This window comes from Cuculus canorus, chromosome 3 (assembly GCF_017976375.1).
Source record: "Cuculus canorus isolate bCucCan1 chromosome 3, bCucCan1.pri, whole genome shotgun sequence".
In the NCBI taxonomy this organism is placed as follows: domain Eukaryota; kingdom Metazoa; phylum Chordata; class Aves; order Cuculiformes; family Cuculidae; genus Cuculus; species Cuculus canorus.
This window is the reverse complement of record NC_071403.1, coordinates 57,447,392-57,473,620: the sequence shown is the minus strand read 5'-3', so window position 1 is coordinate 57,473,620 and position 26,229 is coordinate 57,447,392. Positions and strand designations below refer to the sequence as shown.

The 26,229-nt window shown below is 41.2% G+C and overlaps 1 protein-coding gene across 2 annotated transcripts; it reads left to right on the top strand.

The window, feature by feature from the left end:
* Window positions 1-17,684: 17,684 nt before the first annotated feature.
* TBXT (T-box transcription factor T) lies at window positions 17,685-25,495 on the top strand. Of its 2 annotated transcripts, none has more exons than XM_054062977.1 (8): window positions 17,685-17,890; window positions 18,018-18,282; window positions 19,384-19,518; window positions 20,337-20,398; window positions 20,491-20,552; window positions 21,502-21,678; window positions 23,277-23,406; window positions 25,228-25,495. In XM_054062977.1, exons 1-8 carry the CDS (start codon window positions 17,685-17,687, stop codon window positions 25,493-25,495), a joined length of 1,305 nt encoding a protein of 434 aa, XP_053918952.1. The 2 variants fall into 2 exon arrangements, with proteins under 2 accessions (XP_053918952.1, XP_053918951.1); XM_054062976.1 differs by having other exon boundaries at window positions 23,274-23,406.
* Window positions 25,496-26,229: the final 734 nt, after the last annotated feature.

Sequence of the window (26,229 nt, the reverse complement as noted above, 5' to 3'; positions counted from 1 at the left end):
ATGGTTATTTTGATAAACAAGTCACGCTCACAGGAAGAATCTTCCTGTTGTTGATAGCCAGTGCTCTCTTTTAAGCCATTTCTTCGGGGCTGATCAATAAATTTATGCTTAATCCAATTTTATAACTGAAAATTCTGTTTAACCCCATTCATGCCCAGATAAATAGCTTCATTCCCAGCTACCAATTTCAGAGTCCTAGGTGCAGGATAAAGAACTGGGGGGGAAAATCATCCTTGACCAGTAAGGAAAGTTTGCCAGCATTTACTCTTATCTTAAAATAAATTTTAAAAAGAAACGAACAGGTTTAAGCAAAACAAGGTGTCCTGTTTCTTTGCCTTATATTCCAGGCAACAAACTGGGGGATAAAAATGCTATTTACAACAGACATGCAAATTTACAAAAGCCATTAGTAAAGGTACATTTTGTCAAAGCCATCTAAAATCCAGAACAAAGGTAGTAAGATTTTTAAATGGTATATTTCTGCACTTAGCTGCAAATAAAAGTGGCTACTAATTGTTAGGCCCAAGAGTTATATGGGAGGGACCATTAACATGTTGTTCTGTTTTTGAAGTATCTGTCTGCATTAACATAGGGCATTGTAGTGCAGATTGCATTGAAATGCTGACTGCTGTAATATTGCTGGGAGGAAAACATTCAGTCCTACAGTAAAGAACTGATATTAGTTAACTTAGGGAAGGTATTATTTAATTTTTTTTTTACATTTTAGATGCTCTAAGTTATAACTAAAGATATATACTAATTTCCTGTGAAGATTTGGCTTTTCTGCTTTCCAGATACAAATAATTTCTACCATGAGTTTTTAACCTAAAACAAAGCAATTACACACAGAAACAGCACAAAAGCTTTGACATTAATGCCAACTTCTTCCTTCCAAATCTCTTGTACCCACGGAGAAGTGGAGCAGGGTATATCACAAATTTAAGTTTTAGATTTAGAAGAAGGTCGGATCACTGTAGGTCAGGTTAGTATTCTTTGCAGCAGTCAAGCCTGTCTAAGAGAAACCTGTACTTCTGAGGTGCTAGAAATGTATACATTTACTGGTCAAAATCTACAAAGTCAGTATCTGTAGCCTTGCCATATTAGATTTTTAGCTTTACATTTTCATATCTAATTGCTTTTGTCCGAAGTGAATTAAGTGGCAAAAGAAGAGAAGAGTGATTAAAAAAAAAAGGCAGCTAATTGTCACAACCCAAGCAAAAGAAGCATGTTTCTTTGCACATGCTAATTGATTCCCTCTGTGTGTTTACCTTTTCCCCTTCGTGGGTGCAGACTGAGAGTGGATAGGAGTAAGAGTAATGAATTTCTTCTACCCTGACAGCTATGCTTCTTCCATCATCTCTCCTTCCCCTTTGTTCCTTCCTCTGAACAAAGAAGTTTCTCCTACTGGGCTTCTCCTCAGCTTACCATAACTGGCTCCTTTCTGCTCTCCTTCCCCAACAACCCCTTCCCCCATGCTCCTTCCCACTGGTTTTCCATCCTCCCTCCCAGCACTTCTGGCTCTTTGTTCCCACAGGCACTGTAGCTGTGCAGCAAGAGCCCAGCACACTCTCTCTTTTTTTTTTTTTTTTCCCTTTTTTTCTTTGGGGGAAAACCTGGAACACTTGAAGTCCCATTGACAGCAGACAAGAAGAGAGGAAAGATGTACCTCAAGAAAATACTATAGTAAGACATAGTCATGTTTTCCTTCAGAAGGAAATATACAAGTGACAAGAAAGACTGGATGCAACTTGCATGCGATTATGACAGATTGCTGTTTAAGTTGTTTGTATTGAATGAAGGACTTTCCTTCCAAGCATATTTAACAACATTTTTAGAAGCACATTTATTTCTGTGAGGGAAAGTGATGAGAAATTAAGATAAAAAGTCAATTTGGGCTGAAGTTTCTGGAAAGCTTTTGCACATAGAATTAATAAGTGTATTTTCAAATCCATGTAAGGATGTTTAACAAGGACTAAACTTTCTGCACTACATTACATAGTATTAACCTGCTAGTGTAGTGGTGCTCTGGATAAGAGAAGTGTAAGTCTCTCCAAAGAGGAAGAGAAAGGACAACTGTCATTTTTCCAGCTTTGGAAAGGCGTAACCCAAACTTTCATCCCCACCATATTATGATTACGAGAATAACTGCCAAAACAAGCTTAAGCAACCAACAAAGTATCTTTTTATAAAGGAATATGTCTCTCATCTATTCCCCTTAATTAACAGAAGTATCTTTGCTTTCTAATCAGGTTTTGAAGTTGTTTTAAAAATCTTGGCTGCTTCCATTTTATGCTAGAGATAATCTTAATGTGTTGGTTACCACCAAGTGGAACAAGCAGCAGTCAGACCAGTCCAATAGTCTACGTAGATTGCATGGCAATGCTGAGAAAGCTGAAGGTGCTTACAACTTCATTATCCCTTATATCAAAGATCAAAAGAGTCAAGTGTTGCTCTGCAGCACAGCACATGAATTACTTTATAGGGGAATTCTCATGTGTCCTGATGAATCTATGAAAAGTGGCAGACACTAATAGGCAGTAAAATAATTTCTCTAGAAGTCATCCTTGCTGGCAATTACCTAGCAACTTGCAGTACACCAGCACAACAGGAGACCTTGCATTGCAAAGAAATCTGACTAGATAACCAGATCTTCATCTTCTGATTCCTCTGCTCTAGCAAAATTTAACAAATTAATTAGGTTATTTTGTCATCCTAAAGACATTTGGGAGCTCTATTTCGGCCCTGGCATTGTATCTGAAGATATTCAGAAACCGAAGTCTGCACTGATTTTGATTTCTGAATAACCTGTTTAATGAGGAGAGCATTTCAGTAGGACTGTGTCAATGCAAACCAGCAGTCCCATTAAGCTGCAACAGGAGCTTAAGAGTTTTTATTCTAGCAGCAACCTAAAATCACTTATTCCAGCTGAACTGTGCCTTGGACTGCTCCCCAGAAGGGGCTTCCTTCCTGCACATAAGACAGAAATTGCATTGCTGGGTAGCTTTTCTCTGGGAGGTATTGGAACCCTCTTCTTCAGATCTAGATAGCACCGAGTCTAGTAGTTGTTTTAGCCTGTCAAAAAAAAGAAGTACATAATTGGGAATTTGGGAAAGAGATGAGGGACTTTGGAGAGAACTTCCCGAAGAAAAGAAGATCAAAAGGAGTTAGAGTTTTTTCTTTTAAGTCATTGCTGGGCTGATTTTTCCAGCAAGAAATTGCTCAAATGTAAAAAGATTTTGTTATACTGCCTATGGTAGGATAAAGAGAGAGAAATAAATGCATATTTTTATTATCTACACATAAGTAAAGGTAATTCAAAATGTAAGGAGAAGGCAAATAGTATGAAGACCAAGAAAATGCCTCAAGGATCAATTCTGTCTTCAAACGGTAATGTTTCTAAAAACTTATCATTTGCTGGTAAGTGCCAAACCCATATTATTGTTTCAAATTATGTTCCAAAACAAAATGCATAGAAATTGCCAACTTCTGATGAGCATCACAAAGAAAACAAAGTGTACATAATTGGGGGTGATTTTTTAAATGGTGTAGTTCTTGTGACTCTCATAGGTTCTGTTTACTCTCTCTCAGATGACTCCTTGCTTTGTCGTTACCACTGTAGTTTTCAAACCTTAAGTATTTGAATCTTAGCATCGTTCCTCTATGATTTCCAGTTATTTATTTAACTGGAAATAGCTGGAAATTCTGTGAGATTGTTTTATACATTGTCTAACGCAGTTCCGCTGACCAGAAAGGATCCTTACTGCTGCCATCCAGCAGTAAGTTCTATTTTAGTTTACTAATGCTTGTTGCTAGAGTTTAAAAAACAAAGTATGAAAACCAAAAGGCAACAGTACACTCTGATTGCTAAACTTTTGGAGAATACCTGTCTTTTTTCACTTTTTTTTTTGACAGATCATCCCTAAAGAGGCAAAGTGTCACAACAGTGCACTCACATTCATGATTACAGGCTGAGAATCTTCCCCTTAGAGGACTTACAGTGTCACCTACTCATGATAGTATGTTACACTGTTTAGGTTTTGAACATGTACATTGATAACATAATTTGTGAGATATTACTGTGTGCTTTCATGTTTAAGGACTGGGAAAATCCAAGAAAACAGTTAATAGCAGCCTACCTGCAAAAAGACAGATTGATCTTCTGTACTGCAACCAGTGTGAACCAGAGCAAGTGTGTTAACTAAGGAGATATGTCTCACTATATGTGAGATATCATTATATACATATATAATTTTTATACTTTTTTTAATACACACATAACACTTACCTGGTGTATATGTAATTTGGTTTTGTGCAGAAGGATTTATAAATCTGGTTGCTAACTGTTATTAGAGTATTAGTTGTTACAGCTAATCAATAATTTACAGATGCTAAAACCCTACTCTCCTTACAAATGTAAGACTAATATCTAAACTTGTGCCAGCATATTTTGAGCATCTATGTATCATCTTCCTTGTCCTCAAGAAGCCTTGCCAGGCAGCAAACCTTGCTACTCCAAATTGGACTTGGTCCAAGGTGCTACTGAAAAATAGGCAACTCACAAGAATCAACAGCAAAAAAATAAGGTAGGCTATTTTAAAACTTCTTGCAGATTACTCCACTGTTCTGAAATGTATGACAATGAATATTTGCTAGCTATAAATCAAAGATTAGAAGTCAAAGATGGAGAGTAAGCAGTGTAATGCCACTGTGCAAACCAGGACACGGTATGTTGATTTATCTAGATTCATCACATTCATCATTCATTACACCCCTATGAAATGACTAAGAAATGATGTGTACTGTAGTAATCATTCACAGTGAATTTTAAAGTAGAAGAAAGACTTGCCTAAAAGCTAACTTGAGTAAAAAGAAAAATAAATAAAAATCGTAGTTTATTCATAAATTTGTAGTCAGATGGAAATCTATTGAGTCTCTAATTTAAACCTGAAAATCACGATGTTGTGTCTTAAGGTTTTGCTTGGTTTACTTGTCTGAGGTTCAGAATACAACCTCATTCTTTAGTTAAAGTGAAGTATAAGCAGAGGAATGTTCCTTAATATTCCTGTGCTTCTTTCCTTAGCCTAATAGAGTGTATGCATAAAGCCATGCAGAGGAACAATGAGAAAAATAAGACCTCATTTTGCTCCACTATACAACAGTCACGTGGCTGCCTGGCTGTTGGTGAAGAGTGATGGAAATTGACTCAGCCTCCAAGTTTTAACTGGAAGTCCACTGTGAATCACGGTGGTATAAACCTGAAGTTCGGTCTTAAGTAAAGACAGCTCAAAAAATCAAACACAAATATTTTAGTTTTATTATATCAAAAAAGTTAAAGCAAAGACTATAGTCTCTAATCTGAACACCTTTGACAAGAGAGTGTTCTTGAGGCAAGACTCAAGTCTTCTACCCTCCCAATTCCTTGAGAGTGAAAACATTCCAAGCACAGGATTCTGCATCTTTTCCTTTTTCACCCTCTCTCTTCTCTTTACAACCAGTGCATTGAAAAAACAAAGCAGAAGAAATGCTGAAAAGTGACTTTTTTCAATATGTTGTGTGATTGGTGTACTGCTAAGTCAGCATCCTTTTCCAGAATAACTTATTCCTGCTGACAGCCTTTTTATGCAAGACTTTCAGCCTCTTCTCAAAAAAAAGTGCAGCTTCCAGCAACCTGTAAGAAGAATCTCCTTTTCTTATGAAGCCTTTTAGAGATTTCAATTCAAGTAGAGTCAAGAAAATAATTTCAAAATAGCTATGAAATGACCAATCACCATTTCCTTCCTGAGGTTGCCATGGGTTTGTCCTCTTGAAGGAGATTCTTACCATGGCTTTCAGGAAGAGAAATAATTGCTCCAGTGCTATGGGCCAAGCTATTCAGCTACAAATGGAAGGAAAGATAATGCATTTGCATCCACTTCAGGATATCTACTTGGAAGCTCAGTAACAAAACATTGAAGTAAAAACAATTAGAAATACTTGAGATTTACTGTCAGTTTCTCAACTGAGGCATCTCAAATATATCTGTGGAAAAAACCCTCCTGCCCTTTACTGTTACTGTTCGGTATTTCTGTACAAATGGTGTACTAGGTGGTCTAAAGCTGTTGAAACTTCACTTTCCATAGTTCAATACTAATTCAAGAAAAGGTGTATACTCTAATTTGGGGTTTTTTTAATGGAAATTCATATTGCTGTTTTACCTCAGAGAATTTCTTTTTTTCTTTTTTGAAAAAATATTTCTAAAATATGGATCTCATTTTCCACTATGATTAAAGCTTAGCCCAAATTTTTACAGGGACAGACAAAAAATGATGTCCATGGATACTTCAAATGTGCTGGGGCTCACTACTTTCCTCTGATCTTTCTCCGTGTCAGAACATTGCTAACATTAGGAAAATAAAGTTTTGCTCAAGTCTTTGGGAAAGACTAAAGGGAAAGGTTTTATTCTGTATACATCCTTCAAATGGCTTTTGCAAGGCACTGTGAAGCAAGAAGCATGGAGAAGGTGGTTATACAATACCCCTACCTCTCATGACAGCTGATTGATAACCATAAGGCTTCATGCAGCTGTGCTTCCTCCTGGAAGAAAGACTAGGATTCTGTGTATCTATCTAGTTGTTTTGTTCTGTTGTCTTTTTTTTTTTTTTCTGTACCATTTAGTGCTGAAAAGGTATCAAACTTCTGCGGCTAAATTCAAGGATGTAAATCCAATTCAATTACTTCATTTCTGCAACTGCTTTATTCAGTGTGATTGAGCCTAAAACAATTAGATTGGTAAGCAAAGCCGTAAATGTGCATACCTCTCTGTGTCTGGGGGCAGGTGGGAAAGCTTGTTGGGGCTGAGTTATCCTGGTTTTAAAAAGTTCTTGACTTCGGTATGAATTGTAGATATTTAGTACCACTGATAAACTGGTAAGTTATTTAAGTGTTTAACTTCAGACACCCAGGTAGTTTGAGTTTTGAGTTGGTTTGTTTTTTGAGTCTGGACATAAGTGAGGAGAGAGTGGTGTTGTGTATCTTGTAAGATGTAAAAGCACTAAGGGAAAGAACTGCTTTGAGGTTGCATATGATTATATGTCTAGGAAGAACAGGATGAAAGCTAAGCAGAGTAAAATATGTGCAGCGTATGAAAAAAAAGGGATACTTTTGTCTGCAAGAGGTTTTTCCAAGTCAAGGAAAGGAAATTTTAGCATGCATGGACATTCGAAAGGGATCTAGATAAAAGGAGGTACTTACTGGGCCCTGCATAGAAATGGTTCTAATCTCTGGTTATCTTGTCTCTGGATATTTGCCATGAAACATGGTGATTTTACTTGAAAATATGTGGGGCAGCCAAAAGCTTGTAGCCAGTCACTCGTGCCTTGCTGAGAGATCAGCTTCCATAAAACTGAGTTCCTTTAAAGAAGGTGCCATGCTGTCAGCACATCTGTCTTGAGAAAGGGAAGGAAGCACTGAAGGTGGAGGATTGCTGTTCATTAATTGCATCATATTGAGCTTCCAGGCAGACAAGTACTTGAGACAGCCAAAAGGTGGAGATTTTTAGGTTCCACCCCCTGCTTTTCCTTCTCCTCCCACTTTCCCAAAAGAAATGCCAAATCTTCCCTGAAGCAAAGCAAAGGTTTCTAAAGAAATGTCAAGATGAAAGAAAAAATTTTGGAGACTTGATTAATTTCAATCTTAACTTTTCTGGAAGGAAGACTTGTAACGTATACACTATATCATGTTACACCTCTTCTTCAATGTTATTCAGAATGCAAATCAGTTTTCGGCATCCAGTTGTTGCTCTGAGAACCAAAATGGTAGGAATTATGGAGATATTCATACTCCATTCAGTTTTATTCTTCTATGGATTACTCATGGAAAAACTTCATATGCTTTCAATAGAATTTTTCACAGGCAAAATCTATAGAATCTAGCCTATGTTTAAGAACTTTATTTAGCGTAAGTGTTCATTGATAAGAAGAGTTTGTGGCTTTTCTGATTTCTTAGTCAGAAATGTATAACTTACTTATTAACTTCATATTGTTTTAGTTTTGTACACTGTAATCTTGTATTTCTAAATGTAAAACAAGGGGGAAACTTTTCAGAGGGTGAAGCTCAGTTCGTCTTGAAGGCTACATTAAGAGGATCACAGCATTTGCTATTTCAATAAAAATAAAATTACTGCAAGTATACACAACTTAATGCACAAGACAAGAGATCTACCACAGATACAACCTTGAATTAAATTCTATTCTAATGAAAGCATTGAGACTTGAAGTTTTTTTCCTAAAGAAAGGTGCCTTGTAGGTAAAACAGTTATTTTTCTACTGTTCAGATTGACTGTCCTTGACATCTGGACAGATAGAATCAGGACTGAATTCCTGGGGATACAAGGCATCTGCCACAATATTCTGAAAGTGAAATGCACCTTAAATTACAGACTTGGACCATACTAAAAATTTCCTTCTGATTTCTTAAAGAAAATTTTTTGCAAGTGTTAAACAAAAATAATAAGCTGTATAAGGGATAGAATTGGCGGTATTTGTGGAGTTTTTAAGTAGTATAAACCAGCAATAAATATAAGATGGTTGAGATTTGTTTTAATTCAACTGAAGATTAACAACTTGTTTTAAAAAGCTGAAGGTGGCAAATAAATGTTTGCAATGTACCTGCAAAATTATTAATGTATAGCTTTAACAGTTGGAAAGTCCATGAATGAAAGCATAAATGAGCATAGTTGCTAGCATCAGCAGATTTCAAACTTGAGAAGTTCTGGGGTATCAGAGTACCTCTGAAAAAACAGAAATGTAGTTCAGATATAAAGTGCTTGGTATCTCTTATATGATGGCTATTGTCTTTTCACTCATGTATCTGGAACACTGAAAGTGATACTCTGGAATACCACTGCAATCAGGTCAAAAGTTTCTGCTGCTCACTAGGAGAAAATTCCCACAGCATTGTGCGGGACAAATGAAAAAACATCTCTTGGATTAGGAGCTATCAAAAGTGCTAATGCAGATAGACATGCTTGGGATCAATGTCTTGTGTGTTCCCACACAGAAGTTAGGCACACAGATTTGTAAAGAAGAGGTCAGGACAAGACTTGAAGGCTTAGTGCTGTGTACAGCAAGAACATTGATGTGAGCACGCTGGGCTCTTGGTGGAAGTGTGTAGTGGAACGTTGGCTAGCTAAATATTACAAATTAGAAGTTTGTACTTGCTGAGAAGGAGATAAAAATGTTGTCATTGAAGGGTTCTGCACAACTAAGTTTTGAGAAATAATAAAGCCGGGTATCCTTGAATTCATATTCTGTCTTTTAGAGATCTGTGTGAATTAGGCTGCGGTTCTATCAATAACTTTAAAATAAATGTTTCAGCCTCTTCGATTACCTTATGTATGCAGTGGAATATAAAAGCACTTATGAGATGATGAGAGGAAGCTTGACAAAGAAGTTTCCTCGGGTCCGAGGGAGTGAAAAAAGTAGCTGTTCCACTGCTGTTTAGTTGGTCTTATCTGAGAATTTGATGTTAGGCTGTTGGAACTAGCATCAAAAGTAAAAGATTTGTGTGCACAGCATTATCAGGATTTTGCCTCTATAGAGTGTTTTGAGCTAAGTTAAACACTTAATTGAGGCCACCAATGTTTAGCATTAAAAGATTTTCTAGGCAAGGGAGCCATGCATTTTTACTAGCGACCTGCAAGACTATTTGTGATAATCCAAGAATACAGTGAATGTTTACTGATCTGAGCTAGGCAGAAATATAGTTTCATAAGAATGAGCAATTTTAATCACTATAAAGGTCAGACACAAGGTGGCTAAGAAGAACATTTAAAGTTAAATTGGCTTATTAAAAATACAGGTATAAGTCCATATGCTTTGGAGAATAACTGAGTCAACAGAACCACAAAGGCAATGCCTATCTGACTGGAAACCTTATAAAATGATTTGTATATCCAGAGGTGAAAGATCACATCTTCCTCTGTGATGATTAACCACTGCTAGATGGGACATCAGACTACTCAGACTACTAGTTCTAGGTCACAGCTGACATTTTCTCAATGAGGGCAAGAAATATTTTCTGGCTCTGGGAAAGCATCTAATGTACAGAGATTTCAAAGAGAGGCTTCTTTGGCACATGCATTGGTGGTTATTACATGATGTGGTACTCACACATTCATCATTTGCTGCTCATTCATCATCTCTCTTGTATCTGCATGTGGCACTGGCAGCACGAACTGTTAGGCAGAATGGTAGAGCTTAACTAGTCCCTCTCTTACTATGCAAACTTCTTTTCAAAACAAACTGTAAGTGCAAAATGAACCAGTGTCTACTGCATGCTGGAACTAAGTGGGACTAAACAGAGCAGTTTGTTAAAACTGTAAGTATTCAAAAAGCATCCAGCAGGAATAAAACCACCCTTGCTAGAGAATCAGGCCAGATTTCTACTACCAAAGAACAAAGATTGTACATTTTTGTTTTGACAGGTAGTAACAGGTATGTATTGTTAGGTTATTGGATACTTATTTTTCACAAATTGTTCCAGAGAAAATAAGGATGGGATATTACCGACAAAAAAAATCAGTGCAATATTTTCTCTTTGAATTAGAGCAAAATGGATGTCTGGAAGACTTGCCCAAAATGAGACAGTGAGTCAATGGAGCTCAGATTGAGCTCTCCTGATTTCCAGTTCCTTGGGCTGTATGTTATATCTACCATCTTCCCACAGCTAGAACTTGTTAGGTGGCATAAAGCAGAAAAAAAGTAGCCAAGACCCAATTAAGCATTGTTGAATTCAATGTAGGAAACTGTAGAAACATTTGTATTTGTCAGAGCTTGATGGGTATGTTTAATGCAGAAAGGTGTAAGAGTGCAAAACATTTTACACGCTTCATCATGAACCACATCTGTACTTCCCAGAAGACACACTCCAGGTCTGAGCCCTGTGTGACAGGAAGAAGCTGGCATTAGTTCACACAGTGTTTCTCTGAGAAGACCAACAAGAGCATCTTTAAGGATCTTTTGCTTCAGTAGTCTCTCTTCTCTGCTATTGTCATTTTCCAGTGAATGTTGCCTTGTTTATTTATTCCTTTATTTATTCCTTCCCTAGGTTTAAAGCTGTTGGCATCACAGTCCTGTTCTTCTGCTCCATGTAGTCCTTCTACCATGTATTTTCCTTTGAGTAGACCTGTCCAGGATGGTGCAAAACATAAATGCCATGTACATAACAGAAAAATGATTTGTAGGAAATTATGGTGGTGGCTTGGTCAGTTTGGGAGTTTTTCACTCTCTTAAAAGTAGTAATACAACAATATTTATATCAGATGTGGAGAAGTCCTTGTTGGTGAAGCAAGTGTGGGTAAGACAAAGGGTTGGGTGTATAAAGTAGAGGTAGGTCACATACAGCTTGGAAGAAAAAAGTTAATTGGGTTCAGAGCAGTGTAAGAGAGGGCTAAAAAGTGGCTCAGTTGATGTAGAAGTATGCTACCCCATGAGTTCAAATAATATCTAGATTGAGTTAAGTTTTGGACCTTTGAGCCAGCTGCATCAAAATGATGAAGACAGCAAAACTGTTGGTATCAGTCATTGGAGAATAACTCAAATGAGGTAACTGAGAGAACAGTTTTCTATCGGGTGACTTCTTACTGATGAGAAGCAGAGAATTTGCTTTCAATAACACCTCATTGCTGAAGCTGTCCAAATGCTTTTATTTCATATGGATGAAAGAGTAACTCAGAACAAGAAATCATAAAATAATCTTGGCCCTAAAGGGCTTAGAAGAGGCTGTAAGCTTTGAGCCCACATTCAAGGCAATTGCTAATTCCAAAATATGAGATACTCTAGATATCGGCACAAGTTGCCAGGTCAAAACTAAAACTGCTACCTTTACTTATAAAATGTAAAACAGTACTCATTAGCACTATATAATTACCTTTCTGGTGGGGCAGTGAGGAAGAGGAGGAAAAAAAGAGTTAAAAGACTAAAGGAGGAGGAAAAAAAATGGAAAAGAGTTTTTTTAAAAATTCTCCAATTACAAATTAGGATTTGTAGCTGTTTTTTTCTAGAGGTGTTAATATTATGTAACTGTGAAACATCCTGTTTGTCTTTAGCCTTACAGTATTGTCCATGAAATGTTCAAAGGAAAGGGGAAGAAGAAACTATGGATTCCCAATGGCCTTAAATCTTTCGTTGATATTAAAGGAACTGCAAAAGGAATATGGCCTGTTAGATTCTTAGCACCGCGTACTTTTATAAAGAGAAATAATTCTCAGGGCAAAGATGGCTTTTCTCTGTAACAGTATGTTGGTTATGTTGCTAATGTCATAAAATCTGAGGGCTCTTGTCCTTGAGATCTGAACATTAGCTTTTTAACTTACCCTGAAGTGTCTCAGCAAGAAAAGCTGCATTTACATTAGTGATTTTGGGGAATCATGTGGGTTGAAGTACAGGAAAAAGTGTTGTTTATGTCAGGGTCTCTTAACAGGACTCTTGTTAGGATGTTCATGACAGAGCAAGTACTTTCTGCCATCAGATTCCTATAGCACTTGCCTGAAACTGAATATGTCTTCAGTGAGAGGTTGTTGGGATTTTTTGTTTCGTTTTGCTGTTGTTTTGGGGTTTGTTTGGTTGTTTTCGTTGGATTATCTTTTAGGCCAAGATAAAGCAGTAAACAGTACCTATCATTCTACTACCTCTGTTTGCAGCCCGGGTGGTCCGTTGTACCTGTCCCTCTGCAGTTTTTGAAGAAATGGCCTGTTAAGAGTGGTGGATGGCTCTTATTTATGTCATCTGCTGGTTTTCCCAGCTAGCTTAGGATAACTTGGTTTAAATAACTCTTCTAAGCAATACCATTAATATTTCGAAAGGGTTATTCTAGCTCAAAATTTTGAGTTGAGATGAAAAGTACTCTGCCCTCAATTTTGCTGATTTCACCCATCTTTGAGACAGACTGTCCTGTAAGGCTTTCCAGGGACCTTCGGTTTGTTTTGTTGTTTTTCCCCAGTTGGTGCTGTCTAGTGCAGCAGGCGCTGAAGTCATTGGAAGTTTGATCATTGACTTTCATGAGGCAAACCTCAGGATCAGAGCATTTGAGATGGAGAGGGTACTTAGCAGTACTCAAGCAAAGATCTGACTAAATCAACGGGAGTTTTGCCACCTTCAGAAAATGCAGGATGGCACTCTGCCTTTGCTTTGCTCTCCCAAATGCTCAAGGGGCAAAGCAAAACAAACCAAAATAAACGTGTTGTGCTCTGTTCAGACTACTTGAAAAGAAAATGTTTTTAAAAAGTGTGTCTGCATTAAAACTTATGGAGAAAACCAGTCCTATTTCTTAAATCCTAAAAGTAGAGAAGTTGAAACATAATTATTTTGGAGGCTTAATGCTCACAAAATAAAACTTAAAATGGTTAAAACCACTGTGTGTTTTCACTTGTTGTCATTTACTTCATAGATATATGTCAGTACTTTAGGGTTACAAAGTGGCGACTACATAAAAAGAGCCCTCCCAGAACGATCTTTAGGGTTTCTCTTGCTTAAACCTTGTATACAAGGGAAGCAATATGCCAGATCGAAATGAAATCCAGAAGCTTCTTATGAAAAAGGCATTTACATCCTCAGTCAATGCTTCAGCACCAGTAACAGTAGGACATTTCTCCTCAGTGTCGGGAAAAAAGCAGCTGACAAGTCGAGATAGAGAAATACATCTGTATTACATATATGTCATATTAAATTTATTCATTTTTCCTTGGGGGGTGGAAAAGAAAAGAAAAGAAAAAGAAAAGAAAAGAAAAGAAAAGAAAAGAAAAGAAAAGAAAAGAAAAGAAAAGAAAAGAAAAGAAAAGAAAAGAAAAGAAAAGAAAAGAAAAAGAAAAGAAAAGAAAAGAAAAGAAAAGAAAAGGAAAAGAAAAGAAAAGAAAAGAAAAGAAAAGGAAAAAGAAAGGAAAGGAAAGGAAAGGAAAAGAGAAGGCAGGTCGTGGGAAAGTGGCTTTTATTCTTCAGAGCTGGGACATTGCTACCTCTGAAAGGTGGGTTTCATCCCCGGGTGCGGAGGGTGCGGGGCCGGCTCGGCGCTGCTCCCCGCGGGGGCTGCGGGGACGCCGCTCCAGCGCCAAAGCCGGCGTTAATTGCCTCTGTCCGTATGTGTGTGTGTCCCCTTCCCCCAGCGAACTGCAAGTTGAAAGATAATTAAATATCTCCAATACCTAACCACGCTGTTATTTTCGCAAGGAATCTCCAGGCTATTAAAGCTGCGCGTGGGTCAGCCGCTACCCGAGAGTTGCGGGAGGGGACACAGGTTTCCATTGGGAAGGTGTGTGGGGATTTGTGCTGTCCCAGGGGATAAGGTAGGGGATGATGGACAGGTCTTACGAACTCGAGGTGACAGCCGGAGGGTGCTCCTTGCCCCATGCAAGAAGGAAAGTATTGCTGTAAATGGGAAATCTTTATAGCTGTTCGGCTGGAGGAAGTTTTTTGGTTGTAAACTGTCACGCACTGCAGCTCTCTGTGAAAAGGCTACGAAAGTGGGAGTCCTCTCTCCGGAGAACCAAAGTGCAATTAAGATCAGAAAGAGGGAGAAGGAAATAAAATAAAGACGGCGGGAATTCAAGTCAAGGAAAAACATTTTGTGGGAAAGGGGTCCCCCTTTCCAAAGATTATGTTTAACTTCTGGAAACGTGGGTTTTTTTTGGTTTGGGCTTTTGGTTGTTTGTTGTTTTGTTTTTTGTTTTTTTGGGTTTTTTTTGTTGTTGTTGTTTGGTTTTGGGTTTTTTTTTTGGGGGGGGGGGTTGGTTGGGTTTTTTTGTGGGTTTTTTTTGTTTTTTCTTTTCTAATGGTCATTTAAAAATTTGAAGCTGGATAGACTTGTGTTTTGAAAGACCAGCTAAATGTGGGCATACATTCCTGGTCTGGGATGAATGGAGCGCTCCTTCGCTAAGTGTTAAGCAAAACGCGAAATGTATCAAATTAAATTCACCTCTCTCCGTTTGCCTAAAGAGAGCGATCAGTGCGAAAAGTAGTAACCATATAGGTAAGCGTCTGCTGCCGAAAAGGTTCAGTTTGCTACCCGTTCCTTGTGTACGTACATATATATGTGTATTAAGAATTCTTCCATCCGGCAGAATTAGAATAGTGTTTTTAAAGCCAGGATTGCCGAAATACACATTTAGATTAGCTCTATTCAATGTATTTATTCATTTTCAGAACCATTCATTTTCCACCGAAACGGCCCCGTCGCTTTCAATTCCGGTTGGTTCTGCTGCTTTCGGCTCTGAAACATGTTCATTGCCAGGTGAGGTGGAGTTGAGGAAGCTCTGAGGCTGGAGTTTGCCCTACACGGGACCCATCGCCACCACCACCACCACCGATCTCGCCCTCCCCCTCACCATATCCTCAAAGGGACGCGACTTCTGCAAGGGGGAAAAGTCCCTTCTCTTCCCTTCACCCGCACGGAGTGAGTGGGCGAGTGTCCGGGCGAGCCCTTCTCTGGTTTCTCCTTGTGCTCGGCTTTTTTTTTCAGGATTAAGATGCCTGAACTGTCGCCTTCAAGGTCCAAACCCAAAGGAAGACGGTGCTGTCAACTCAACCGAGGGACAGCGTGCCGTGGTCTTTCGGGGTTTGAATGCCCATGGCTTTTGCTAGGATGTGTTTGTTTGTTTCGAGTGGAGCACCTTGAGCGAAATAAATACCTGATAGTGAAAAGAGCGTCTCAAACTACCTATAGCATCCACTGAGTGAGCTTCGCCCATAATTTCCTTGCCAATGCTACTTTCCCCCTCCAAAGAGAACAAAAACCGGGCGGTAGATGTTCAGGCAGAAAGAGTTTTAAGAAACTTTAGAGCATGAATTAATCTGCAGGAATAATAATTTTTCGCGTGTTTCTGGGCAGTGGTTGAAGAGAGTTGGAGTGTGGAATTTAACATGTCAGGTTGAAGGGGGGGGGAATAAAGCTCTGCAGAGTTGAGTAAATTAATGATACGTGAGCTCGATGGTGCTGTGTAATGAAAATACAGAGGGTAAGTCATAGCTCCCTAACCAAAAAGAAACCGAAAATAATATCGGAAACATTGGGTTTATTTGAAGTTAGGCAGACAGGCTGGGGCTGCTGCTCGCTTTGTGCGGGGCGTGGAAGGGCTGGGGGGTGCGGAAAGAGCCGCTACCTGCTACTGCAAAAGGGACCCCACCAGTGTGCCTTGCCCTGCTAGCCCTGACTCCTTCTGCACCCACAGAGCTTCCCAATGTACCCCGGACACTTTCTCCTAAAATCTTCAAAATCCCGGCAGCGATGATGCGCGGTGTTTGGAGGGAGAGGAGATGCCTGGTTTAAAATACACTCTTATTTTTTTGCACCGCGCAGCTCCTTTTCCCTCTCCTTTGCTCCCGTTTAAAGAACTTGTTATTGTAAAGGGACCCCATTGAACTATTTCCTGCTCATTGTCACCTCTCTCCCCCTCGCCCTCTATCCAGGGATTCTCACGGAAAGGTAATAAACTGTTTCCCTCACACCACAGACCGCCGCAGCCCCGGAGAATGCAAACTATTAAAACACCGGCGGGCGGGAATGTTTCAAAACAACCCTCCTCTCCCTATCTCTTGATTTTGCGCCAAACAACTTTAAGAGAAATTCATCCCGCTGCAAAGTTTCACCCGTGAGGCTCCGGCTCCGCTCTCGCCAGCGAGAGTTTCTCCTTGCTATACGAAAGGAAGCCTTTAGTTATCCATCTGATTTTTAGAAGTATGTTTTTATTTCGGCGGGATGGCTCGGAACCTTTCATCTGACTTCTAGGTTTCAAATAAATATATACGTATTTAGGTAGGATGAGTAGGAGCCATCCAGCTGATTTCTAGATTCAATGTATTTATATATGTTTAGGTTGGATGGCTCGGAACAACCGTGGTGGAGCATCCTGGCTTCGAAGGCGATGGGGGAAGCAAACTTGGTCTTTTCTCACGGGTGGGCTCGCTAAGAGTTGGGGAGACGGTGGCGGGGAGTGCCCTTTCTGTGCCAGGTTTGCCATCAGCTGCCCTGCAGGAGGGGGCTCAGCTTTTCAGCTGGAGCCGAGCAAGGCTGATCGATGCTAAGTGGCACCTTCGCTTGAGCCGAAGCTCCACGACTTGGGACGAGGGAGCGTGGGAAGCGGCGGGGCGGTCGCAGGAGGCTTTGGAGGGGGAGGGGGGGGGCTGAGGAGAAGGCTTTCCCATTTTTTTTTTTTTTTTCCTTTAAATATGAATCCGAGGTGCCTGTGGTCTAGGACTGGCTGCCTAACGGCAGAGCTCGGGGGTCGGGGCGGCGGCTGCAGCGGGGAGCCGGGAGGGAGCCGCACGCAGGTTATGAGGCTGTTGCCGAGATGGGCCATTTCCTCCGCGGCTGCCGGAGCCCCGGCGGCTTTGATAGAGGTGCAAACATTTGGGGGCAGATTTACATAAAATAGCCGCGTTTAATCCCGCGGGCTGCAATTAACATCACAGGCTTTTCTCCCCCCCACACGCCTCCACGGGCTCCGTTGTGATATGGCCGCGGGCAGCCAATGGTCGGGGCCGGCCGGCGGCATCAAAGAGACCGCTCGGCCAATCAGCGCGTCCCCCCCGGCGCTGCCGCGGTGTCCCCGGGGGGGTGTTTATGGCCGGGTATAACAGCGCTCCTCGCCCCGCTCCCCCGCTCGCCGCGACCGCCGAGGTCAAGGGGAGCCGCGCTCGGGGGACGGCGGGGCCAGGATGAGCTCGCCCGGCGCGGAGGGAGCGGCCAAGCCCGTCCCGTACCGCGTGGATCACCTGCTGAGCGCCGTGGAGAGCGAGCTGCAGGCGGGCAGCGAGAAGGGCGACCCCACCGAGAGGGAGCTGCGGGTCGCGCTGGAGGACAACGACCTGTGGCTGCGCTTCAAGGAGCTCACCAACGAGATGATCGTCACCAAGAACGGCAGGTAGGGGCGGGTTCCGCGGGGCTCGCGCCCTCCCCATCCCGCGGGGTCCCGGCGGGGCTGAGCGCAGGGCGGGGGTGGGGGGGCGCTGCCCCGCCGCAGCGCATCGCGCCTCCGTGTCGCCCCGCAGGAGGATGTTCCCGGTGCTGAAGGTGAGCGTGTCGGGGCTGGACCCCAACGCCATGTACTCCTTCCTGCTGGACTTCGTGGCGGCCGACGGGCACCGCTGGAAGTACGTGAACGGGGAGTGGGTGCCCGGCGGGAAGCCCGAGCCGCAGGCGCCCAGCTGCGTCTACATCCATCCCGACTCGCCCAACTTCGGGGCGCACTGGATGAAGGCGCCTGTCTCCTTCAGCAAAGTCAAACTCACCAACAAGCTCAACGGCGGCGGGCAGGTAAGAGGTTGGAAAACACCTCTTAGATCATCGAGGCCAACCATTCCTATCTGCCACTAAACCGTGTCCCTCAGCACCTCATCTACCCGTCTTTTAAATACCTCCAGGGATGATGGGGACTCCACTGCCTCCCTGGGCAGCCTCTGCCAGTGCCCGATAACCCTTTCTGTGAAAAATTTCTTACTGATGTTCAGCCTGAACCTCCCCTGGCGGAGCTTGAGGCCATTCCCCCTTGTCCTGTCCCCTGTCACTTGGGAGAAGAGGCCAGCTCCCTCCTCTCCACAACCTCCTTTCAGGTAGTTGTAGAGAGCAATAAGGTCTCCCCTCAGCCTCCTCTTCTCCAGGCTAAACAACCCCAGTTCCCTCAGCTGCTCCTCATAAGACTTGTTCTCCAGCCCCTCACCAGCTTTGTTGCTCTTCTCTGGACACGCTCCAGAGCCTCAACAGCCTTCTTGGGGTGAGGGGCCCAGAACTGAACGCAGTATTAGAGGTGTGGTCTCACCGGTGCTGAGTACAGGGGAGAATAACCTCCTGGCCCTGTGGTCACGCTGTTTCTGATACAAGCCAAGATGCCATTGGCCTTCTTGGCCACCTGGGCACACTGCTGGCTCATCTTCAGTCAGCTGTCCTTCAACATCCCCGAGGTCCTTCTCCTCCTTCTTGTATCTATCAATCCTGTTGAGGGGTGTGTGTCACCCTCTGCTCCCCAGCTGCTTCTTTTTTTTCAGCAGCACTGGTCTTTCAGACGAGGATGAGTGCCTTGATATTTTGATTTCCTTTTCTCAATGTCTTTCTGGTCTGAATATCTGATAGCGGCAGCAGTGTAGTCTATGTGTCTTTCCGGCTACGTATTGCTAGCGTGTTTGTGACTGTGCAAGATGCCCTGTCAAGTAACAGGGATGAGGATAACTAGGCAAGAAGTTGAGGTGTCTAACTGATACGTTCCTTTCTTTTTCTTACAGCTTCAATTTTAGGGTTCATTCCTACCTGTTGCCTCTTCCTCTTCTGCTGGAACTGCTTTACAGCCTGAGTGCTTTCTGTGCCTGCCAGCATCTGTCTCCACTCTGTCACTGCTCACCTCCTCTATCCGTTTGCTCACAGATCATGTTGAACTCTCTGCACAAGTACGAGCCAAGGATTCATATAGTGCGAGTGGGTGGCCCACAGCGGATGATCACCAGCCATTCCTTCCCAGAGACCCAGTTTATAGCTGTGACGGCCTACCAGAATGAGGAGGTATGCGCAGTGGGGAGGAAAGGATGCAAGAGCCAGGAGGCTTCAAGTGGCAAAGTGCATGTTACAAAGCAAGCTAATGGATCTTGTTTCACTTTTTTTTGTTCTTTCTGTGCTTTATTTGAAGCTAAATATATAAAAAAGAAGAAATTATTATAAATGAAAGGGCTATGCCCGTGTAATAACACAAAGTTCTGATCGCTGTTTGTCCCAATATGTGCTGCAACTGTATTGCAGGGGAATTTTTAAAAGATTCAGTGGGACAAACAAGTGCAGTAGGAAATGCAGTTGTCATTTTCAGCTAAATAGTGGAATAAGCGGATGTGCCGTTTTCGAAACTGGCCTTTCTCAGATAGCCAATGTGCACTTCTGTATTTAATGGATCCGTAGATTCCCAATCGCCGAGATTTCTTTTGATGCCTATTTTGCTCTGGCTTGAAATGCGAAGCTTTTTATGACTCTTCGGTGTACTAACTTTCTTAGCTGTTTTATTAGCTGATCAATATACTCAAGCAATCCAGTCTCTTGGAGTCTGGCAAAGGGACTGATTCCCAGCCCTCTGCTAACACATTAGACTTTAGGGATGCATTGAAGCCGGTAGGTTGGTTTCACAGGCCTAATCTTATTTCTTCAAGAATCTACAATTTTACAAGTTTTAATGGATAGCCTGGTCTAGTGGGAGGTGTCCCTGCCCATGGCAGGAGGCTTGGAATAAGCTGATCTTCAAGGTCCGTTCCAACACAAACCAATCTAGGATTCTATCGTCAGTATGATCATGAATTACTATGTTTGCAAATAACAATATTTGTTGTTGTTTTTAGATCACAGCTTTAAAAATTAAATACAATCCATTTGCAAAGGCATTTCTTGATGCAAAAGAAAGGTGAGAGCTCCTAATTCGATTCTAAAGTGTGGATTTTTCCATAGATTTGTAAAAGCGTATTCTTAACTATTACAACACTGTTTGTTTTGTAGAAGTGATCACAAAGACATGATGGAGGAAGTGGGAGACAACCAGCAGTCTGGGTATTCACAGTGTACGTTTCTTTTCATTCTGCATCGTGAACATAACTTTGATTTCTTGCATCTTGTCTGTTAAGTTAAGCAAAACTTTGAGAGCAATGTTTGCTGGCTTGCTAATTCACAGGAAGGATAATATTGCCAATTCTCATAATTTGAGCTCATGCGGGTTCTCGCTTGTATAAACATGATGATCTATGCGTGTATGTGTGGTTAAGACTTATGCATTAGATTCAAGGCCCTTTGATAGAATCTTGCAGTTACCTTCATGTCAAAAAAGACAGCTGCCTTTGTATACAAGGGTAGCAATATTCAGGTGGAGACAGAGACAAATTTTATTTCAAAATATAGCAGAAAATTATTTAAATGGTGCTTACATTTTAAGTACTTCAAGAAAATTAGTTTGCTTAGAAAGTTTTTTTTCATGTTAATAAAAAGCATCAATGTTTTAATGGTATCTGTTTTAACGGATTATTGCCAAAAAATGCCTGCAGCCTATAAAGGGGAGAAGTTGAATTGCAGTAGGAATTATTTTGTTTCAGTGAAAATACTTAACTTAGGAATTATTCTTGGCAGTCTGAGAAACTTCAGGGCTTAGCTGTAGACTGAGAATGCCAAAGAGCAGTTTAAAACTGAAGATCACACCGACTATTACTGAGCACACACTACGTGTGTGTGTGAGGGTTTCACCTTTTCAGTGTTTCCTTAATGTGATTGTAATTAAGTGGTAATTTAGAAAATAATGTTAGCTTGGCGTGGGGCTTTTTCTAAGCTGTTTTCTAATTTTATTTCGTAAGATTGTTTAAGAAAGTTGTAAAGATGCACATTTTTCAGCCGTCTTGAAACAGTTTCCTTTTCTGAGTGTGCATTTCCTCACTGATCGATTGTTTATTTCATTGCTCTATGATTCTGTCCTTGCCTGGCTGCATTGTATACCCATCTTACAAACCTCTCGCTTCCCCACAGTAGGTAGTTGGATTATTCCTGGGACTGGGACTCTGTGCCCACCTGCCAATCCTCACCCTCAGTTTGGAGCCCCCCTGTCACTCTCCCCTGCTCACAGCTGTGAGAGGTACTCATCGCTGAGGAACCACCGTCCTGCCCCCTACCCCAACCCCTACACCCATAGAAACAACTCTCCAAGTAAGTTTGACGTTGCAGCTCTGTAAAAAGATGGGAAATAAGCCAAGGGATGTGAGCTCTGAGCAGTGGGCATCTCAAGCAATGTCATGGAAATTGAGGTTGCTGTCTACCTCAGTTTGCGCAGAGGGCTTGGGACGAGCATTGCAAAGAGAGAGGCATGATGAGTACATGTCTCCAGTCTCTTTATGATGGAAAAAACGAGGGTGTGTAGTACTGCCATCTGCTATTTGATTAGATTATATTGCGTGGGCTTTGTCTTGTGCTCTTGAGTTCTTGTAACCAGTAAGCTTAAACTTAATTATATTAAGTTTGAAAGTGAGGATTTTAATCATTAGTTATAGGTATTACAATGAAATGAAGAAGTGTATATCTGGTTCCGCTAGTTTAGCTTGTCATTAGGACATAACAACTGAGGACCTGATTCTGACAGTTTTACTTTTCTGTTGCTGTAATTAACATTAGTGCACTAAGGTTGTTCTCAATGAATGTGTTGCAACTGGATATGTGGAAACAATATGCTGCTAAGTAACCTGCAGAGCTGTTTAAAAGCTGTGCTCTGAAACAGCCAAATAGGTACTTAAGAGAGAGGAGAGAAGGGCATTTTTACCAGTGGGTTTTTTTTTCCCCAATTATTACTTTTATTTTATTTTTCTTCTGGCAAAGGCCTGTTCACAATTTTTGCCCTTCAGCCTATATATGGACATTGAAGGTGCCCATTTAAAAAAATAGTTAATATTTTGAATTGTGAAGTAATACAAGGGCTTCCAGATGCAGCCTGATCAATCTTATATGGAACTTTGTAGTTCATTTTAAAGCAGAACGCTAGCTTTCTATGGACTTCTCTTCCATCTTGGAAATTTTATGCAAGTTTTGTGACTTGAAACAAAATAAAAGAACAGAAAACTTTCAGTGTTCCTTCTTGTTCTCTGGTCCTAAACAAGGAACCTCTTCTCCTTCCCTTAGCCAGCTGCCACAGTAACTTCTTTCTGCTATGGATGGCTGTATAGGATTCCCCTTATAGATTCCTAGTGTCTCTGCCACGTTGGCCAGCTGGGTTTGGTCACCAGCTGAGTAGTTTAAGCCACAATTCAATCACTCTTGATGGTGCAGAAGGCAGATTTCAGAGCCCACCATGGCATTCTTAGCTCAAAACTGGGATATGTGGTCCAGTGATATGCTTGTTATCCAGGGCTGCCAGACCATTACTGCCAGTGTAGATGATGGCGATAATGAAGGTGCCCTGGAAGAGCGATTGGGGTAGAGTAAATAAGTAGCCTGACTCTTCCCACTGACCAAATAAGGAAGCATGGCTGAATTAGCTGATAATTTGAAGTAGCTTTTTGGCTGTAGATTCTTCATATAGATGAGACTTTGCAGTTTTAAGTTGAGAAAAAGACGCATCAGCAGGGACATGCCAGTGAAATTCTGAACTTGACACAGCTAGTAGATGATTTCATTTTTCTCCGTGAGTGTGAAGTTTGGTTTCTTGCAAGGCAGTAATAGGGAGGGTGGTTTAAAGCTATGTGTTACATCTGAATACAAGATTGTTGATTGGTCTGATTCTAGCGTGTTTAAGTGCTTGGTTGTTTTCTCAGCAGCCTATGCCGATAACTCCTCTGCCTGCCTTTCCATGCTGCAGTCCCATGACAACTGGTCTTCTCTAGGAGTTCCCACACACACGACAATGGTGCCCATGAGTCACAGCACTGGCACAGCTACCACCTCCAGGTAGGAGTCCATCCCTCAGCAGGCCTCAGATTTCTAGTGATACTTTCTAGGAAGAGAAGGCTGAAAGAGTGACCAAAAAATATTAGAAGTCCTTATCGTCACATGCAAATTATTGGCCATCTGGGAGGGGCGTGCCCTGAGAAAGACTATTTACAAGGAAAAGATTAAAGAGACAGATAACAACTATTATTTTTATGTTTAGATTTTGGAAATGTAGATATTTGTGGCAGCAATATTTGATAGATGAAGGATTGCAAATTACTTAAACATCTATTGGATTTGAGTATGCTCTTTTAAGCTTCGTCTCCATTTCGCAAATGGTGTTTAAAAAGTTTATTTTTGATCTATTTCATTTTGGTCAGTCACTGCTTTCCTGTCCCTCTCCTCAAACCCTTGTTCTGCCACAAATGAAGGAGGCGAACCATACTGTGGAGAAGGAACGCGTAGTTGGGGCAGTAATTCTTTACTCAAGCGTTGCCACAGAAGGGAGAATAGCATGAGAGTGTACACTTGGTGAAAACCTTTGCCATTTTCTGATCATATAAATGTATCTTTTCTCCTCTTTATACTTTTTATCTTAATTAAACTTTTGGCAGAGATTTAGTTTACAGTCATTCTGTTTGGGCTAAATTTACAAATTCAAAGAAATACACAGAAAGTGGTAGAATCTTTGCTATTAGGTTTGGGCATATTTCTTGGCAAGTCAGATCTACCACTCTGTGGAAACCATTTTTATTTGAACCAAGCATATGGACGCTTAGCTACTAATCAGAGTATGTAGTACTACCTGGTATAAAATAGCTATTACTGTACAGAATTTTAGTCCTGAACATACATTAATGAAGTAAACAGGTCCTTCTAGCAGGTCTTTCCACGTCTGGCCCCCAGGATACATATTTGGAAAGTTGCATAGTCCACTGAGTTTCAGCTCTTGTGCTATGAGTAGATAAGACCAATAGAATTGGAACTGTGGGACCACAAGGAAGGCATTTCTGCCATTCCTTTTGTCTAAGCTGCTATTTGTAAAGTAAGAAGAATATTTATCTTTTTTTTGCTAAACTGCTTGGGATTGATGGGTAGAAAGCACTGTGTACTGTTACATAGCAAGACCAAACTTTTTCTCATAGTGTTTCTGGAATCAATTTGTTTTTTAAAATTCATGTGTGTGTTTTTACATACGTGTTTGTGTGTTTGTACATACCCAGAGGAGAGGGAGTGCAGAGGCTGTAGTGTCCTGACAAGGCTTTTTTAGTTTTAAGCAGCCCTTTCTGTAGTATCCATGCAATCCGCAGCCATCGAGCTAGTTCTTCCGCTTCTAACATGAGATAATGAACAAGGAGAGCTGAATTGCTGTCTGGAGGTATCTGTCCCTTTTGGACTAGAGAGGCATTTAAGGGAGACTAGGGATTTGACAGACCCAGGGCAATGGATTCAAACCTGTCTGGGTCCATATTGCTGTGTTTATTCACCTCCACCATGTGGCCTTACCCTGGGGCAAGAGTACGGCATGGCTCAGGAATCAGCTTTCAAACCTCTGCATTTTTCAGGCCAGCCTGTTCCTCAGTTTGGATTAAAATTTTCTAGTATACCTAGTGCTGGAACCTGTGTTGGAAAAACAGGGAGGTTAGATTTATTGGTGGAGTGCCGTGAATATGACCTTGTGCCCAGAGGTCCTTCATACCTCACAGTGGCTGTGAACTTCCTGAAGAAATTCACTGTTTCCAGCAAACAAATGCAGCCTGAAAGCTCTGTCATGACCTGAGTGACTGCCTGCAGGCACTAGAGTTACTAATAACCCGTTTTATCACTTTTCCCTTTCAGTCAGTATCCTAACTTATGGTCTGTGAGTAACAGCACCATCACACCGGTGTCTCAGTCAAGTGGAATGTCCAGCGGCCTGAGCTCACAATTTTTACGCAGCTCTCCGGCACACTACACTGCCCTCCCACACCCGGCCACTGCTGCCTCCTCTGCATCGCCCCTGTACGACAGCAGGGCACCCACGGACCTGCCTGACAGCCAGTATGATGCCTCCGCACATGCCAGGCTAACATCCACATGGACGCCTGTCACCCCACCTTCCATGTAAACCCAAACCTTTTCCTATAAGACTTTTTAGCTACTGAATTACTTTAAATGCTTAATCCTCAAGGAAGAGAAGAAAGGACACATGGAGTAAATTACAGACAAAGCATCTGCATGGCTTTGCAAAGAGCATCTACATTATACCTCTTGTAGTGAACAGTGCATCATTGACTTCGTTTAGAGTTTACAAACCTGGTGAGCGTGCAATTCCGAGAGCAGATTCACTGCTTTTAATATATTTTAAAAAAATTTTGATAGACCTAAGTTTTAAGACTTTTAGTTAGATTCTGAATTTCTCAGTGTTCTGATATATTTGAACCTGAAGTTTGGTGTCGTTTTTATCTGGACAACTTTCTTGAGTGAGTTACTCCTTCTTGTTTTTCAGTTAATTTTTTTTTTTTTTTAAGGCAAACTTAGCTGTAGTCATGAGAAGACTTTTATTAACTGTCTAGTTAGAAGCATTCTGAACTATGCACAAATGTAGCTGAGTGATTTTTTTTGAAAATCATGTGCACTAACGCGTATTTGCCTCACAAATACGTTGTGTTCTTAGTTGTATGCTTATTTCCTTGCTGCTGAATTAATGTTGAGACAATCTGCAAGAATTATATTCTTCCTAATAAACATAGTATTAACGTTTGTTTTAAATTGTTTTACCCAAAAGACTCCTTTTAGAGGTAAGTTTTGCTGTTTGATCATATAGATTCCAAGCACCTGCTGGCTTAGCTAAACATCTCA